The 17,548-nt window shown below is 41.5% G+C and overlaps 1 protein-coding gene across 1 annotated transcript in view; it reads left to right on the top strand.

Annotated features, from left to right (window-relative positions):
* The first annotated feature begins 2,486 nt into the window (after positions 1 to 2,486).
* The window catches only part of LOC308105479 (vesicle-fusing ATPase-like), a 32,680-nt gene continuing 17,618 nt past the window's right edge, over positions 2,487 to 17,548 (top strand). Inside the window, exons 1-9 of the mRNA XM_080456220.1 lie at positions 2,487 to 2,676; positions 7,128 to 7,213; positions 7,433 to 7,529; positions 9,241 to 9,280; positions 11,568 to 11,734; positions 11,963 to 12,070; positions 12,551 to 12,626; positions 13,328 to 13,483; positions 16,133 to 16,332. Of these exons, the coding sequence (XP_080312346.1) occupies positions 2,665 to 2,676; positions 7,128 to 7,213; positions 7,433 to 7,529; positions 9,241 to 9,280; positions 11,568 to 11,734; positions 11,963 to 12,070; positions 12,551 to 12,626; positions 13,328 to 13,483; positions 16,133 to 16,332 (942 nt within the window). The 5' untranslated portion in view covers positions 2,487 to 2,664. The remainder of the gene's footprint in view (positions 2,677 to 7,127; positions 7,214 to 7,432; positions 7,530 to 9,240; positions 9,281 to 11,567; positions 11,735 to 11,962; positions 12,071 to 12,550; positions 12,627 to 13,327; positions 13,484 to 16,132; positions 16,333 to 17,548) is intronic.

The raw sequence follows: 17,548 nt of genomic DNA, 5'->3' as shown, positions 1-17,548 counted from the left end.
CATTAAAACCGGTTTGACATGATTCCACAGATCCATCCTCAAAGGAAAACAAAACGTGTGGCTCACTTTAAGTCGGGTGTCTTGTGGCTGTCTTTGCATGTGCAATTGATTTTTAAATGATTTCAGACAACTTTCAAGTTAAATAATTAAATATTAAAACTCAGCTAGTGCGTGCACTGTGATGTCAGAATTTGAACTCAAAAGCCTAATGCGATGGGGAAAAAAATTGGCAACCTGGTGTTAAACAACACATCAAACATCAAATTATGTATTATAATTCAAATTAACACAGCAATATAATTTATGGTAGGATATCCCACTACTGGGTTCTGTCAGGGAGGGTTAGGATTTAGGTACGATTAATGGTTTTAAGGTTAGGGTACAGTAGGTTCTAGAAATCTCTACCTTTACTGCCTATTTTAGGATTATGACTTTCACTCCACTACATTTCAAAGACATAATAGGCTGCTTTTCACTCCATTATACATATACGTACATTATGAATTAACCTTTTAAGCGCTATTTCAAATAGCAGATATACAAGCTCACAGCGCATCTGTAGATCTGCTATATTCATTTTCACTGTTATTGATATTTGTTGAACATTTCTGGAAAATATTTGATAATTGTCTTTTTAGCATTTTTAAAAGCATGTACTGCAAGTACTCCAGTGCTTTAACTCAAGTCCAATTATTATTGAAACAACTTTCACTTGTAGTTGTTGAATAATATTTGACCAGGAGTTTTGATTGATTGATGTAGTTTATTTAGTAAGACATGAGAATAGTACATCACAGTACATGGAAGTACAAATTCACAATACAAGGTCTACTAAACTGGAACTCTCATTAAGCACGCAGCTTGATTAAGATGAGAACCCCATGCACACAAATCATGATGACATATAAGTATCTATACTTTGACTCAAGTACTGGTGTTGAGTACTTATATTGTCAACTACCGCTAGAAATGCTGTTCTAGCAGCTCAGCAGGAGGACCCTCCTACTAGGATATCCTGCCACTCTCACTCTTCTACGCAAAAAGTGCCCACATCGCATTGGGAGAGTTTCTCTCATAGACATATAAAGGTAGACGCCTCATTCGGCTCTGAAGCGTCTGTATCTCGGGCGCGCTTCCTGCCTCCGCAGGGCTGCCGTGTGCGTCACACACGCGGAAGTTCGGTAGGCCAATCAGAGGCAGGTGGGGGCGGGTCATTTTGTAACCCAGCTTTTAACCCTTTAAGAGGCAGCAGCTGTGCGCAGCATCTAGTTAGTTGGAACTTGGCAAACTCACTCTATTTGTGAAATTCAAATAAGACATGGTCGCTTCGTGTGGAAAATGATTAGCCCGTATACAAGCGTCACGTGAACCATGGCTAGAAAATGATATGCTTCTGGTATTATTTTATCTTTATTGCCATTATGATATTCTGCTCTGTGACTTTGGAATGATATTCTTTTGGCTGTCTTGGAGTATTTGTGTTATATGTTATACTTTCAGTGCCATTAAAATATGGAACACAGACTTTTCATTTATAGTTGCTGTTTTTGGAAGAGAAAATTCTCAAATGAACAATTATTTCAGTCTTTCAAAGTTGATAGCTCTGTTCTGACCTGAATAGCTAACATGAAGGATGTTAGATAAAGGCAATTCTGCAATGTGGCCAGCATATTTCATGTAGTCTGTCAGTGAATGGAGACAAAAATATTTTGTGACTATTACTGTTACTTGAAAGTATTTTGGTATGAAAATATGCAATTTAGATGTAACCAAATATAGGCCTACGCCTACTGGATCCATAACTCCATGTCTCGCATTTGTGACAAACTTTACCGCTTGAAAATAGGTTGAAAATTCAGGGAGTTGTGATGATTTTAATTGTGGAGAGACCGTCTGCTTCAATGGACGTAAATGCATTAGAACAGTGGTTTTCAACCTTTTTCATATCAAGGTGACAAGGTCCATTATTTATTCAGCATTTGAGTCACGGACCACCGTTTGATAAGCTTTAGCCTCTCACACCCAAAACTTAGAATGTTATCATTCGATTAGATGTTGTCAAAATAACAATTATTTACGTTCTCTAATTGTGTACTTGTTTAGTAAGTAATGTAGATGTTTAACAATTTGACTCTTCTTGACAGTGTGAAATGTTATACTCAAGATTTAAAGATCTATATAAGGGTCCATTTGGTTATCAACTCTCCATCATTTAGCTGGGTACCACCTGGAACCCCCTCAAGGACCACTGGTGGTTCCCGGACCACTGGTTGAGAACCATTGCATGACAAGTCCCGGAAAAGACGCACTGTGATTGGCCAGTAGTCAACGCGCTGTGAGCGCTGTGATTGGCCAGTAGTCACTTTGAGTGGCAGGTGCAGCCGTGCAGGGCGGAAGAGCCGTGTGTATTGCGATACAAGTCGCCCCAATGAACTGCAGAGGCCAATGAGGTATCTAGGTTTCTAATATCTATGGTTTCTCTTTCCACGCAGTGCGTGCGTGATTACGTCATGTACGTCGATCCCGCCCCTCCCCGTGTACACACACCGTACCATCGGAGTTGAGCACTCAGCTATACTGTGGTGGTGAATGTAGCCTCTGTAGCGTAACGTTTATGCCGAATTGTTCTTGAATATATCCAGTGGGTTGAACAACATTACCAAGATGGCCGGCCGGGTGAGTTTATTTTAACCAAAAAATACGTTTTCCGAAGAGTACTTTTAACTGCACACACCCACTCTGGTGGATACACAACACAACGTAACGTTTGAAGGAACTGGTAGTTTTGTTTCCCCACAGTCTCTTTCACAGATAGCAGCACACAGCCTGTGTGGCAGTCAGCAGTCATATATACGTCATATATAAAGCCCGGAAGACGGATGGGCTGTCTGTCTGTCTTATGACTTAAATGTTATGGCCATAATAATAATGTTGTCTAGTTGTTGGTTTCCTTCTATGCCAAATGCAAGGAAGTTCTGGAAACGCAAACACCTTTCTCTCAAAATCTATCACACCGACTCTGATAAATGAAATGAAATTGTAGTCCCAAATTAAACCCGGTGTTTTGACAAGCAAGGAATAGATCAGAACAACAGTCAGTTGACCATCATCACAATGTAAACAAAGCATGTGTGAGCGTTAATAAAAACAAAGATTCATTAAATTATGCTTGACCAAACCAGACTCATCACAGGCAATATTGTCATCATAGTGTACCATGCCATCATGAGGACTATGAGGAGTGTTTGTGGACTATACGTTTAGAGCATTTGAGCTGATTATGTTGGGGAGAATTCAAGGAATGTCCATTATATAACTACCACTTGAAACAGCATTCTAAAGCAGGCTTGTTTTATTACACTTTAAACTGAGAATAGAGATTGAGTGTGTGTGTGTAACTCCTGATGGCGTTATGTTATTGCCAAACATTTTGTTTATTTTCTCCATATTGCTACCGGCCATATTTCTCATTTCCATTTATTATAAAAACTGCCTCTCAGGCTCTGACGTTGTCATTCCAAGTATCTGTGAGACACAACAGCAGAGATCAGTTGGGGTGCCCAGTCTTGCCCTGGATACTGTCAATATTTAAACCATTGGTGGTATAGCTTTGATATTTGTCCTATATTGCCTAACAAGTGACTCTCTTTGGGTTTGCTTTATTAGAATTATTAGACTTTTTTTTTCCTTTAAGAAATAATTAATTTACCTGGGTATTTTCCCATAATAATGAGACAGACCTCTTTTTGGTTTGGTGGTGAAACTAGTGCTTGTAGTAGAACATTTCATGTTTGAAAAGATGCTGTCCTAGCACAAGCATGATAACAAGTCTTGCCTTTTTGATATTTAAGATCAAGAACTCTCTGGAAACTACCTCAGCCCACAATTAAGCTCTCAGCTTAACAGTTGACAGTGAACACACACGCACAATCACATTGGTGGTAGTGTGCTAGATGGGTTGAAGAATAGCTTTGGACAGACATTTATTTAGCTCACATTATAATGATGCTTCTCACCTCAAAACAGCAGCTGTAGGGGTTTTGTACTTATTCTTAGCAATTAGCTAATAGCGCCTTTGGCAATTTGGCAAAAATCAATAATTCAGCCCAGTGAAGATCTTCATTCAGTGACATGAACTTTCGCTTAGTGATTGTACAGCAGGCTCAAACCTCACAGGGCCAATGGTAAGTGGAGAGGGAGGATGCAAAGGGAACTCCACCACATGAATGAATGAGGTTATAAGATCTCAAAATGCAAAAACACAAAAGAAAAATTTTCAGTAAATCTAAGCAGTAAGAGAGGCTTGCGACCTTGAAAAATTCAATAATTCCCAGTGCCTGCCCACAGAGGAGGCTAATGGTGTCCCTGCAGACTGCAGCGCAGAGCTGCTTACTGAATCGCCACAGTTACCTCTCACTTCCATACTGTTCAGCTCTGTAGGCAAGTACTGTAATCTGTCACAATTTACAGGAAATAGTAGCCACTAGTCAGGTGATACTGATGTGTGTGTGTGTGTGTCCATATTTTGTCAATTTGATTTGATTTGATTTTATTAGACGTTATACAGGAGAAAAACACATGTTACATCATGTTCATTGTAGAAACGTCAAGGATACAGACACAGAAAGGTCTTGCGACTTATTTTCATTGTGGTCCTTGGTCTGAGACAAACAACACTGCAACAAAATACATACAGGTAGACAGTACAGTAATAAATAAAACAATCAAAAGCTACACTACCTACAGCATAAATACATATAATCGCATTACTGACATAAGTGACCCTACTATTCGGCAACGTTTTCTAATAGCCATGCTTTGACCCTTATCTTGAGATGGCTGCTGGGGCTCTTTATAGTCAGGGGTAGCGAGTTCCAGTTAACTGCTCCTCCAAATCTAAATGAGCGTTTTCCCATTTCAGTGGTGAACGTGGGCATGGTCAGGTCTGCTATGCTGGTTCTGAAAAAGATTACATAGGTACACAGGTGGGTAGTGGGTACCTCACTGGGTACTCTGAGAATGGGTTCAACGGGTACTACTCTTGACAACAAGTACAATGGGTATTGCTATTGCATAATTGGGTGGGGTATGCATTCCCAACTTGAATCGTTTCTTTTTTTAAATTGAAGTTTTATTCCACAATTTTGCAATGATACATCACATGACTATATATGTGAATACATAGTACATGACATCGCATAGTTACATTTACCGGTAGGTTTACCAGCGGTTTCAAGGTCAGTGCTTTCTTGTGGGTTTTCTATTTTTTTTAAACGTCCCCTTCGGCTATCCCCCTGCTTCCTAGTACCCCCCCCCTACCTTCCCACCCACCTGTCCACCCCTTAAAACTAAAAGAAAAGAGAAGAGAAAACTAGAAGAAAAAGCATTAAGAACAGAGGAAAGAAAGAGAAATAAAGGGAAAGAGTGAAAACAGCATATTGACTCATCCTCGAATGGTGCGTGCGCCTCATGTGTTGCAAGTACCTCACAGTCCACACCCCCAAATTTCGGATGGTCCATCTAATCAAGTGGAATGTTCTGTAGTGCATCAAAGTGAGAGATGAGAGGCTGCCAGTGTTTATAAAAGTTTTCAACCGAGCCGCGGACAGCAAATTTTCAAGTTTCAAAAATGAGGATGCGTTTGAAGGAGGTAAGTGGTTTTTCCATAGGAGGAGGATTCGACGACGAGCAATTAAAGAAGCAAATGAAACTATATTCTTTTGTCTGGTGTTCATTCGGGTCCCCTCTTCTGGGACACCAAAGATAGAAATGTAAGGTGATGGATACACATTCAGTGCTAATATTTCGGAAATAATATCAAAGAAAGATCTCCAGTATTCCGTCAGGCTTGGGCATGACCAAAACATATGAGTCAGATCGGCTGGTGCCTGAGAGCATATGTCACAGGCATCAGAGAGATCTGGGTATATTCTCGATAATCTAGCTTTGCTATAATGTATCCTATGAAGTACTTTGAATTGGATGAGACATAGTCTCGCACAAGAAGAGGCTGAGTTAATAGTTTTTAATGCAGCATCCCAAAATGGGTCTGACAAAGTGATGCCCAGTTTGAATCGTTTCTGACTTGAATCATTCCGAGTACACAGGCACTGGTCTAGTACAACAATTTTTTAGTAACCTTTTGACAGAATTGCAGCTGGCAAAGAAGTTGAGTATTATTTAGTAGTTATTTGTGCCCCTTCACAACTCTGTTCAATTTGTCTCAAACTCCCAGCAATTGTTAATCAATGTATCTAATCCTTCAGAGCATTGGAAATGTGCAGTGTGGATTTGGGTGAACATTGATTCTTGATGCCTTTCTCCTCTTTCATGCCGTCTCTCTAACTGCCTGCCTTCTTTTGCTTTCTGTCTGACCTCTACCCCTTTTTCCTGGTACCTCTCAATTCCCCACCAGTGACACCAATATTAGGCAAAAGCTATTGCAGCAGGAAATTATTGTAATTCCAAACATACTAAGCTTCAGTCACAGAGTCAAAGGCTTTGCAGTTGAACTGTTTGGCTTGTACACTTTTGAAAGGGTACTTACAGTTGGATGTGAAAGAAACATTGGCTCTTGCAGTGAGGTAGAATTGGCTTGGTTAACCGAGTATATTGCCCATTGAAAAATGCTTGACTTGTATTATTATTAGTACTGTTGTGATCACCTAGTGTGCGTTCCAGCAAAAAGTATATTAATCAGCAGAACTCATAAAGTACTGGTTGTGCATACTAAAAGACAACTAATCACCTTTTGCAGTGCATCAATACTTAATAAAGCATTTAGGAACAAAAACAAATAATCTGATTAAATCAGCAAATTGGTCAGAGTGGCTTAAAATGAGGTTTTCAAGGTCCCTACCACTGAATAATTTCTTATTCACCCAACACATTCGTGTTTAAGGATGGTCTGGGTCAGCCTTAGGACCAACTCCAGCTCTAATGCCAGTGTCTTGGTCAAGGACCCTGGCAGGAGTAGTGCAGTATGTTCTTAACACACATGTTGTTTGATGAGGGAGGAACCCCATATGCACATGGGGAGAACATGCAAACCACATACATGCTCCAGTCGGCCCCTAGTGGAAATCAAGGTCAAGGTTAACTGTTCTCTCACTGCCATTTCTTTCCAGACTATGCAAGCGGCGCGATGCCCGACAGACGAGCTGTCACTAACCAACTGTGCCGTTGTGAGTGAGAAGGATCCACAGTTTGAACAGTGAGTGCCATTTAAAAGAAGTGTGTGTGTTCTGTGTTGTCAGATGTATTGGTTTCATAATTGACCATTTCAGTAGTTTTGACACATGCTCAAAGGTGCAGCTCAGCGTGGGTTTGTGACTTTGTGTACGTGTGCATGCCTGTGTTTTTAGCCATGTTTGTGTTTTTCAATCGAAAAACGTCCAACTCCTCTCGTTTTCTCGAAACCCCATCAATGCAGACATGTAACGGTGCGCAACGTGACCCACAAGTATGTGTTCACTGTGAAGACGCACGCCAGTGTCGTCCCCGGAACCATCGCCTTCAGCCTGCCCCAGGTACCATGTCATACACTGTCCAATAACCAAAAATCTCATAGCATCTGTTTGAACTAATGCACTGGAAAACATGCTGGCAAACCGGTTTATGTTCTATTACAAACATGTTCGACAATATTCAGGTGTTAGAATTGGCAATAGCGGAGTACTAATACTGTGGTCCTAGTTAATTTAACTAGGACCTGTAAGGGTCAATTTCTTACACTCTTGAGTTGAATTGACATTCAGGATTTGGCTGTGTTACAGTATGTTATTTGTGTTCTGAGTTTGTTCCTGGTCTCTAACAGACTCAATAGATTTGTCTTATTGTTAGTATTGTTAGTATTCTTATTCTTATTCTTATTCTTAGTATTCTATAACACGTGATATATCTATGTTCCTCGTTTTTAACTGTGAACACTTAGGTTAAAAACACCCTGTTGTTGTGTATACAGCCCATCTGTTTTAGCACATACAGTATAATGGTATCTGTTTATAACCTTGATAAGGATATTTGAACTGACACTTTCTGTACTGCCTGGGTTGTGTTTTCTGTAAGAGCCTGTCTGCATGCACGTTTCTCTTACTGTTTGTCTCTATCTGTCTGTCACTGCTTTTTCCTCTTGGCCTTTTTCCTCTCTGCCCGTTGCTTCTCCGTCTATAAAACATGACAGCCTCAGCGCCACACAGGTACTATAGTAACCTCCTCACAAAGGTCTTATTCTACAACAGCTTGTATACGGTAACATTAATCAGTTAATAATAGTTGATTATTTGAATTACCAGGCACAAGTGGTGCCCCATTTATAAGTACTTTAAAAAAAATGTTGAACTTGGCGATATGTTGATATAATATTGATATTGTGATATGAGACAAGATGGGATTTTGTTTATTGAAATATCATGATATAGCTTAAATGTTGTTTTTTCCTGGCCTTAAAGGGGCAGTTCACCCCAAAAATTACTTATTTTCAATCAATTACACACCCCATGAAGCATTGAATTCATGGAGATTATTTTGTTTTTGTCCCATTCCTAAGTCAATAATTTGATGGTCGGCGGTCTCTCCGGTAGGAGACTGAAAGAGTCTGCTTTGAGTCTCCTACCGGATACATTAGTATCTTTCCGCCAGTTATCAAATTATTTGCTTAGTAACCAAAAAAAATGATCTCCATGAATTCAAGGCTTCATGGGTTGTGTAATTGATAGAAAAGTCATTTTTGGGGTGAACTACTCCTTTAAAGGATGCATTACAGTACAGTGATAATTTTTCTTTTACCTAATACTGTAGATTGTTCTATCTTAGTGTGAAATGATCAAGAAATGACTTATGTATTTGACAACCTGTTTGGCTGTCAAACATAACATGATCATTTCTCAAATAAATCACATTATCGGTATTTAGGTATTTAGTCAGACATATCACCATATTTTATTATATCGATTTAGCCCAACCGTAAAGTGTTCAACATGCCATATCAGATATGTTGTGAAATAAGACCATGGTACAGAGGAACGTTACACTGCTGTGTTTGTGGAAAAAACTCTATTGGTTGATGTCATTTAGTAAAATACGTTAGCTGTGTTCCTGCCAGTACCTTGTTGCTGGGTAACCAGATGGCAAAAAATAGCATTAGCATCCCTGTTGCCCATGTCTATTCATAGCTAGAACTCAATACAAAGAGAAAGAGCCTGTGTGGTTGAATCAATTGCTTGTTGTTTTGTATTCCAGAGAAAATGGGCAGGCCTCTCCATTGGTCAGGAGGTTGAAGGTAAGAGATAATCATCTATGGAACCGTGAATCTGTTGTCCCTCAAGCTACTGTTTTCAGTGGAAGGCAGGGTGATGTAAAGCTGCCTACATGCCCCAAATTAATCCATCTGAAGTCAGAACTTTTTTCCTTATCATCACCAAAAGTTCGTTATTGATAGGACACTTTCATACAAATTTTACTGCCAAGTGCCAACCAAACTGAGGTGATTCCCCTCCCTCCCGCTCAGTAATCTGATCGAATTAATCACAGCTGTGAGCGCTGGAGCAAGTTTGTGTTCATAGCATGGATATTTGAATACCTGGATATCGGACATTTAGATATTTTGTGATGGAGGTATGAATGTGTATTTCTTGGGGGTCCGCTCATTCTATTTATATGCATGGTCACTAGAGGGGGACAAAGGTCCATATCCACCTGACAAGTTTTCCACCATGTTGTGGTCTTCTTATTTTGTTGCCCCGCAATAAGCTACCTGGCCTACCTGAGCTCAGAGGAGCACATTCTTCTAGTTTATTTTGGATTACAATTTAATTTAATGTTATGACATTTATGTTTGAAAGTGTGATTAGACGCACATTAAGAATACTAGAATAGAGGGTTTAAGTGGATAACTGATGTGGATGATTAGAAAAGGTAGATGCATCGTGATGCATTGTAGAATTAAATTGAATCGTGTGTTCAATGAAGAATGACACCTCTATTCTCTGTTGCTCCCATCTTCACCTGTGTCATTTAGAGGTCTCTTTTTTTTCCCTCTAGCTAATTCGTCTGGTTTCCAGGCTAGAATTGTGCCATGTACAACCCAGCATTAGCCTGCAAACATAACACAGCCCAGACTTCATCACTTGTAGAAGAAGTCATGCAGGCAAACTGCATGCTACTTCAAAAGCCACAGGGTTTATCTCACTTACGGAATGAACATTAGTGGTGAATTAGCCGTACCCCACCGACCGGTTATCCAGATGGCTTGTGCATATCTGTTGCTAGATGTGATCTCTCTCTCTGTAGTGTTGACTACAGGTTTGGCTATCCTGCAGGTTATTAATGACACACTCATGTGGGGGTGTTAGCCATTACTTAAATGTTGCGGGGGGGAAGTGGACACGATTGATCCAGCAGTGGGACGAATGGTATAATTATGCCACTGCCTGGTGACACTGCACATCTTTCTTAAAGATTGGCCAGGTGCCAGGGGAAGAGAAAGCCTTTTCTTTCATATAACACTTAGCCCCCCCCCCCCTCCCACACCACCACCCCATTATATAATGTCAAGACAAAGGGATAAATGTACATGCAATCCAGAATATGTCTTCATGGTAGCTTAAATCATCATTGATAAAGACTGAAATATGCCTCTTATTTGAATATCCAGCTAAACGCGTATGTATGCCGATTAACAGATCGGTGTTTCAGTTATCATTTGCGCTGTTCTAAGCATTTCATATGAGTGCCAGAACATAAAACAACCCCAGACTGCCGTGAGACATTAATGGCTCATTTACATAATAGACGTTGAGACTGAATCATTGGCTGTCTGACTCTGAACACGGAGCACAGTGTATGAAGAAAGACAGGCTTTTAGAGGAGCAGCGTTTACCAGAGTTCCTCTAATCAAACTCTGCAGCCCGCTACTTAGTATGCTTCTGTCTCTGGCATGAAAAGCCCCACCACCAGCTCCACTTGTTTACATAACCCAATTAGAGACTCATTTAGTTATCAGTGTTGTTTGAAATTATTTCAGCACCTGGAGTCACATCGTGGAAGTGAACAGTAATTATACCAACAGGCTAACGAGACAATCAGTTCTTTGGAAAGCCCTGCCAAATGTACTAATGAGATTGTACAAGCTGTGCGATAGGATTCTATTAAAACATACAGTAAAAACACCAGAGATTTGATAGATTATGAGGAGATTTGCAAGCCATTTTATAGACTGAGATTGTAATGCAGCGACGTGCACACAAACCTTTTGTTGAAATTGTATATACGCTGTTGAACCAGGAAGGGTTTGACCATGTTTATCCTCATGTAAGTAATGTGCACCACTGTAAAGTTAAATGTTGAAACTCCTTCACTTAAGTTTTCTCAGAAGTTCCTGAATCATGGTAAACTTAGAAACTGGCACTGGAAAATAATTTCTATGGATAACAAGTTCAGTATACTTTGTTTTGTTGTTGCTGTTTTTCTGGTGGCGTAGCACCAGTTTAGGTCCAGAAATGATCCAAGTAGAGAAGGATTGCTGTTGCCTAACTAGAACTCTATTCATTACCTCTTCCACTTTGCAGTGACAAACTACAAGTTTGACAAGTCCAGACATTGTGTGGGAACCATGATGGTGGAGGTTGACTTCCTGCAGAAGAAGAGCATAGACAGCAACCCCTATGACTCCGACATGATGGCCGCTGAATTCATACAGCACTTCAATAACCAGGCCTTCAGCACTGGCCAGCAGGTACTGGGTACTACTGGGGAAGTCTACCACTAAAACATCTCAATGGCTTGCAAAAGCCTCTTTTCAAGATCAAGCTGTTTGTTATACTGTGTTAAAATGCTTCAATTTGGATGATCCTAGATTTACAGATTGTGTGCATTGTGTAGCTCTTAAATGGATTAATGTAATCCTTGCTATTCTTTATCTCCTAATGATTTTGTTGTTTATACTTGTTCTGTTTGATTGTAGTTTGTGTTTAGTTTCTGTGATAAGCTGTTTGGCCTGGTGATAAAGGACATTGAGGCACTTGACCCCAACATCCTCAAGGAAGTGAATGCCTCCAGCAAGAAAAACAAGGTACCAGGAGACTACTCCTCTCCTCCCATGACGTACATATACACCTTGTGACCACAAGGTGCCAGGAGACTACTCTCCTCCTCCCATGATACACACATACCTTGTACACATAAGGTACCAGGAGACCAGTCTCCTCCCATGATGTACACACACACACACACACACACTCACATTGTCAGGCCTATTTATAGTACGGAAGTAATTAGCAGTCCTCAAGGAAATGGGCTCAAAAGACTTACCTTGCTAATTAATTTCACTATATCATTTCGGATGCACTACTTTAATACAATCATACAAGCACACAGAAAATCCTCTGAGCATGCAGGCAGGCTCTATTAGCTCAATGGTAAAAAAAAAATCAGCACTTGCACAGGAAACCGGGTTCAAATCCGGGGTAGAAGAGGACATTTAATTTACATAGTGCAGCTTTAATAAAAACTATAATTTCCTGTTCTCATCCATGTTTGTTGTCTGTTTCAGATTGCAATTGGTTTGTTGCTGGGCAACAGCCAGGTGGTTTTCGAGAAGGCTGAGAGCTCGTCGCTAAACCTGGTTGGTGAGTGTCCAGGCGAACACAGCACGTCACGATTGTATGTTCACACATCAAGAGATGAAATGACTTGGGTTAGAGAGTTATTCATGTGCAAAAATATTAATACATTTAAATTGAGCACATTTCCAAGTGGTTTGTAATACTTGAACTCACATTTGCAGACTAATCTAACTAACTTTCCTCCGTTAGCGTATGTGTAAAGCTGATCCCATTAGATATGACAGGATGAGCCGCCTCCATGGAATGATAATAACGTGGTATAGAGTGCAGTTGTAAACCCATTAGGCCTGACACCTGCTTAACGAAGCAAGGAGAGTGTTTCTACAGTGCAAGGCGATACAACATAGCCCTGCTGATATCAGCTTTGACAGTTCCTTCTGCTGACTGGGTCTTTTTCATAATAAAACCACAAGGGGGCAGCATGCAACTACATTTAGCTAATCCTCCACTTCTCTTCATGTCCCAGTATAGCAGTATACAGTACATAAATATATAACGTCCACTTGACATGCATGTTTTCTAACATGTTTTGTTTAAACGTGAAACTGTTTGATATGTAATTGCACAATGTTTCTTCTCATAAAAGAAAAACAGAAAAACAGAAAATAAATGCATGTATTCATGTTTCATTGTTCTGTTTGACATTGACTTGACATTGACATCCAACTCTTTTTTAAATGTTTTTGTTTTCGTGTTCCCCCCAGGGAAGGCTAAGACCAGGGAATCTCGTCAGTCCATCATCAACCCAGACTGGAACTTTGAGCGGATGGGAATCGGAGGCCTCGACAGGGAATTCTCTGATATCTTCCGCCGAGCCTTTGCCTCCAGAGTGTTCCCTACAGATATTGTGGAACAGATGGGTGAGCTAGATTCTGTCTGTTTTAAGGACATTTCATGCTTTATACAGAGAGTACAGTGGAGAGATACAGCACTAGAGAGAGGAGGTGTCGAGGTGACACTATGCAATAGGATCTGAGCCGGATTCAAACACAGTTATTTTATTTATACAGGAAAAGTTGACAGAGCTTGAATGCAGCAATGTCCTGCTTCAAACCAGTACAGTAACACACACCTGGAAGCTGGTTAGTGCAGGCTTCAACTGCCGGCCATTGGAGTTGATGGGATGTCAAGTGCCTTGCTCTTGGGCATTTTAACGGTTGTTGTTGTTATTCTAACTGGCAGGTTTGCAGACACAAGTCACCCACAACAAAACACCCACAAGTGAAGCATGCTGCCACCTATTCCTGGAAGCTTGTGTTTCAGCACGCTTTTAGGTTTGGACAGGACCGGGTTGACAAGAGAGCGTTGGAGGGGATTAGTATGAGCTGCCAAAACCAATCAGTCAATCAGATCTTCTGGAACCAGATGAAATAAACAGGAGTCGATGGAGTGCTCATCTAGTGCCCGAATCCCTAAATCAATATTACGACACGCACGACTTTGAATTTTACCGTTTGAGAAAACCGCCATTGTTTGAATCAGCGGAACCCAAGGGTAAACTACTGACGGTGAACAGATACAGTATCCTCCTTGAGATTCTTCTCCTGTTCGTCAGCTGTCAGCAGATGACTTATGACACGGTCATCCCCCTCCCCACTGCCCACCTCCTCCGCCCTCTTCGTCTATGGGCTGAACGATCCCTACACCCACTCATAAATAGCTATTTGACAGCTCCTAGATTACCATTCTGACTCACTTTGCTAAAGGACAGCAGCTTATATGAACCCCCCGCCTAGGATATGACATAGCCCTGACGGCCCATGACACCCTGTCACATATCCTACTGCACCCATGTCTCTAATTGAATAAACACCACAATGACCTCAAATCCCTAAAGATAATGGGTTTCTAATGGGAGGACTGATTAGAAATTGTCCTCAGTTGTTTAATTTCTTGTGTGTGTGTGTGTGTGTGTGTGTGTGTGTGTGTGTGTGTGTGTGTGTGTGTGTGTGTGTGTGTGTGTGTGTGTGTGTGTGTGTGTGTGTGTGTGTGTGTGTGTGTGTGTGTGTACAATCCTAAAGTCACTTATGCATCAGCGAAACCTGATATACACACACTCTATCTCCATTCACACACCTTGCAGCCTGTGGTATCCAGCAGTGTGAAATGGCCTTTAGCAGGTGTATGTGTGAGCTGGCCTTTAGCTTGTGTGTGAGAGAGTAGCTGTGCAGTGTGTGAGCTGGCCCCTGGCTATGTCCAGCTGGCTACTCTGTAATGAGATGGTGATTCCTGATAGAGGAGCCAGCTAAAGGTAAAGGTTGTAACTGGCCAGTGACGAGACGAGAGAGCGCAGTGTTGACAGACAAAATCTCACATAGGACAGAGGTGTGTGTGTGTGCAAGAGTTGGGAGTTGTGATTTGAGTAATTGGTGTGTACAAAAATGCATTTCAACAACCTGATTTGAAATCGTAGCTACTGTTGGCAACTTTTTGTAATTTATATTATCTTTACACATTTATCCCTCTTGTCTTGTCTTTAATATTCTCATTTATCTATATTTATACTTTTAACCGCTTCCTGTAATGTTTTTCTATGGATGGTTCTGCCGGAACCATCCATAGGAGGCTAGCCTGCAAGAGAGTGGGTCTGTGTGTGTTTGATAGTCCAGAGTAAAACTGAAACTGACTGTCTTTTTCAGGTCTTTAGTAAATAATAAAGGTTTATTGTTATTTGAGTGAGCTTTTGTGTGTATGGTTGGGAGAGAGTGAGAGACCAAGGTAGACTGTTGTGTATGTGAGAGGGAGTGATGGGTGCTTTGCACTTTCACCTTGTCTGCCCTTTGCTCCTATAAAGGTGAAGCAAGCACAAGGCCAAACCTTCTATCCTCTAACCCACCCCCACCCACCACTCTACCTGGGTAGACCCCCCCCCCACCACTACTACCTCGCCGTCTCTCTCACTCCCCCACCTGTCATCCTGGCTGCCTTCCCTTCTGCGGCCCCAAATGGCAGCTCAGATGGTTATCTGAGGCCTCTCGCAATTAGTCTAGGCTAAATGTCATTAAACAGGTGCAATAAGCCATTAAAGGAGCCATGCTGTCCAGACCTGGTGGACTGAAGCACTGTGACCACTCTGTCATTCTCCAGACGTGGTCTTTATGGAGCAGAAATATGTTGGGGAAGTGATGGCTCGCTACAATGAGAGCTGTTGGAACCAGTTTACTCCCTGTTTGGAGAGTTTGTCGTGTTTACGAGGAATGAAGCTAATGGTTCAAATGGTGTCTGCCGTCTGGTGATCCCGTCTTCCGTCTGTGTGGTGATATGGGCTTGTTCAGTTCCAAAGCACACCAAGAGACATTAATATACCACACAGTGTTGCACAACACAGTTGGCCCTGAGGAGAATATTTGATCCTAAACGTATTACCGTATGTTACATTTTAATGAAATAAATTTCTAGTTTGGCGTTTTACATACACAAGGGTTCTTGTCGGCTTCCATGTAGAAAAGTCTTAAGAAATAGAGGTTCCTGTTCAGTTTTATAGCCCTGGCTGTGTATGTCATCTCCAGGCTGTAAGCACGTGAAGGGGATTCTGTTGTATGGACCCCCAGGCTGTGGTAAGACGCTGATGGCACGCCAGATAGGCAAGATGCTCAACGCCCGCGAGCCAAAGATCGTCAACGGGCCTGAGATCCTCAACAAATACGTGGGAGAGTCCGAGGCCAACATCAGAAAACTGTTTGCAGATGCAGAGGATGAGCAGAAGAGGGTGAGACCTGTCACACAGATGCGCGCACACACACACACACACACACACACACACACACACACACACACACACACACACACACACACACACACACACACACACACACACACACACACTAGTAGCACTGATGATAGTCGAGGACTGAAACGTTTGCTGCTTTACAAACTTTTTTTTGCACTTAAGCACTGTTGGAAACAGATGTCTTAAATTAAAGACAACTTTTTTTTGCATTGATCTCAGAGTGTGGACAGTTTTTTGAGGGTTTCTAGCACAGGAACACTGGTGTGCGGGGTATCTCCACTGCTGACCACACACACACTCGCATTTCATTCAACAATGATTTTGTCCCCCACAGCAATACAACCGCCACCGCTGAGAATGTGTGATATTAAAAAGCACTACTTAGGCGCCATTTTTATGTAATCGTAAAAAACGTCTACTATTGTCATCGTAAACTTGAATGAGATTAGTGTAAGTGCTGCCGCCTGCTCGAGAAGCCAAATCACAGCCAGATGAAACCAAAACGGAACAAGAAAAAGACGAAAGATTCCTATTCTACCACGACTACATAGAAATTACAGGCAAAATCCTTACACACCACACACAGTTGTTGATGAGTGAGTGAGCGAGCGATATGTTTTACAGTGTTTTTTTCTTTCCAGATACTATTAGGTAGTAGGTACAGTCCTGTGCCTTTTGCTGAACTTTGGCAATTATGAACGTATCAGATGAAAAGTCAAAGCGAGTAGGAGTTTGTTCACAGCCCGTTCCTAGCACTGGTCAATATTCTCCCACTCCGCCTGTGTATCCCTGATAAGCATCGCCTCTATCCAAACAGAGAAGGCTAATTTCTGCAGGAGTGGAGAGATCTGCCCTTTAGCCAGACGTGGTTATAATAACTTGAGGTAAAGTTCTGGCTTTTGTGTCTTAGTGCGCGTTTATGTGCAAGCACAGGTGTAAGTTTGTGTGTGTGTGCAAGTAAGCATATAAACGTGCGTGCACACAGACATAACGGCACGCATAGTAAAATGCGCGGTTGCCTGGGGGGGTGTGTGTGTGTGTGTGTGTGTGTGTGTGCGTGTGTGTGTGTGCGTGTATGTGTGTGTGGAGGGGGTCTGAGGATAGGTCAAAGATAACCTGGCCTCTCATTAGGTGGTGAAGAGTGACGCCTGATTTATACATAGGTGCGCGCCGGTGTCTCACTTTTTGGAGCTTG

The sequence above is a fragment of the Gymnoscopelus braueri genome (genome assembly GCF_963280865.1).
Source record: "Gymnoscopelus braueri genome assembly, chromosome: 17".
Lineage (NCBI taxonomy): Eukaryota > Metazoa > Chordata > Actinopteri > Myctophiformes > Myctophidae > Gymnoscopelus > Gymnoscopelus braueri.
The sequence above is the reverse complement of the archived record's forward strand: the minus strand, read 5'-3'. Positions and strand labels throughout refer to the sequence as shown.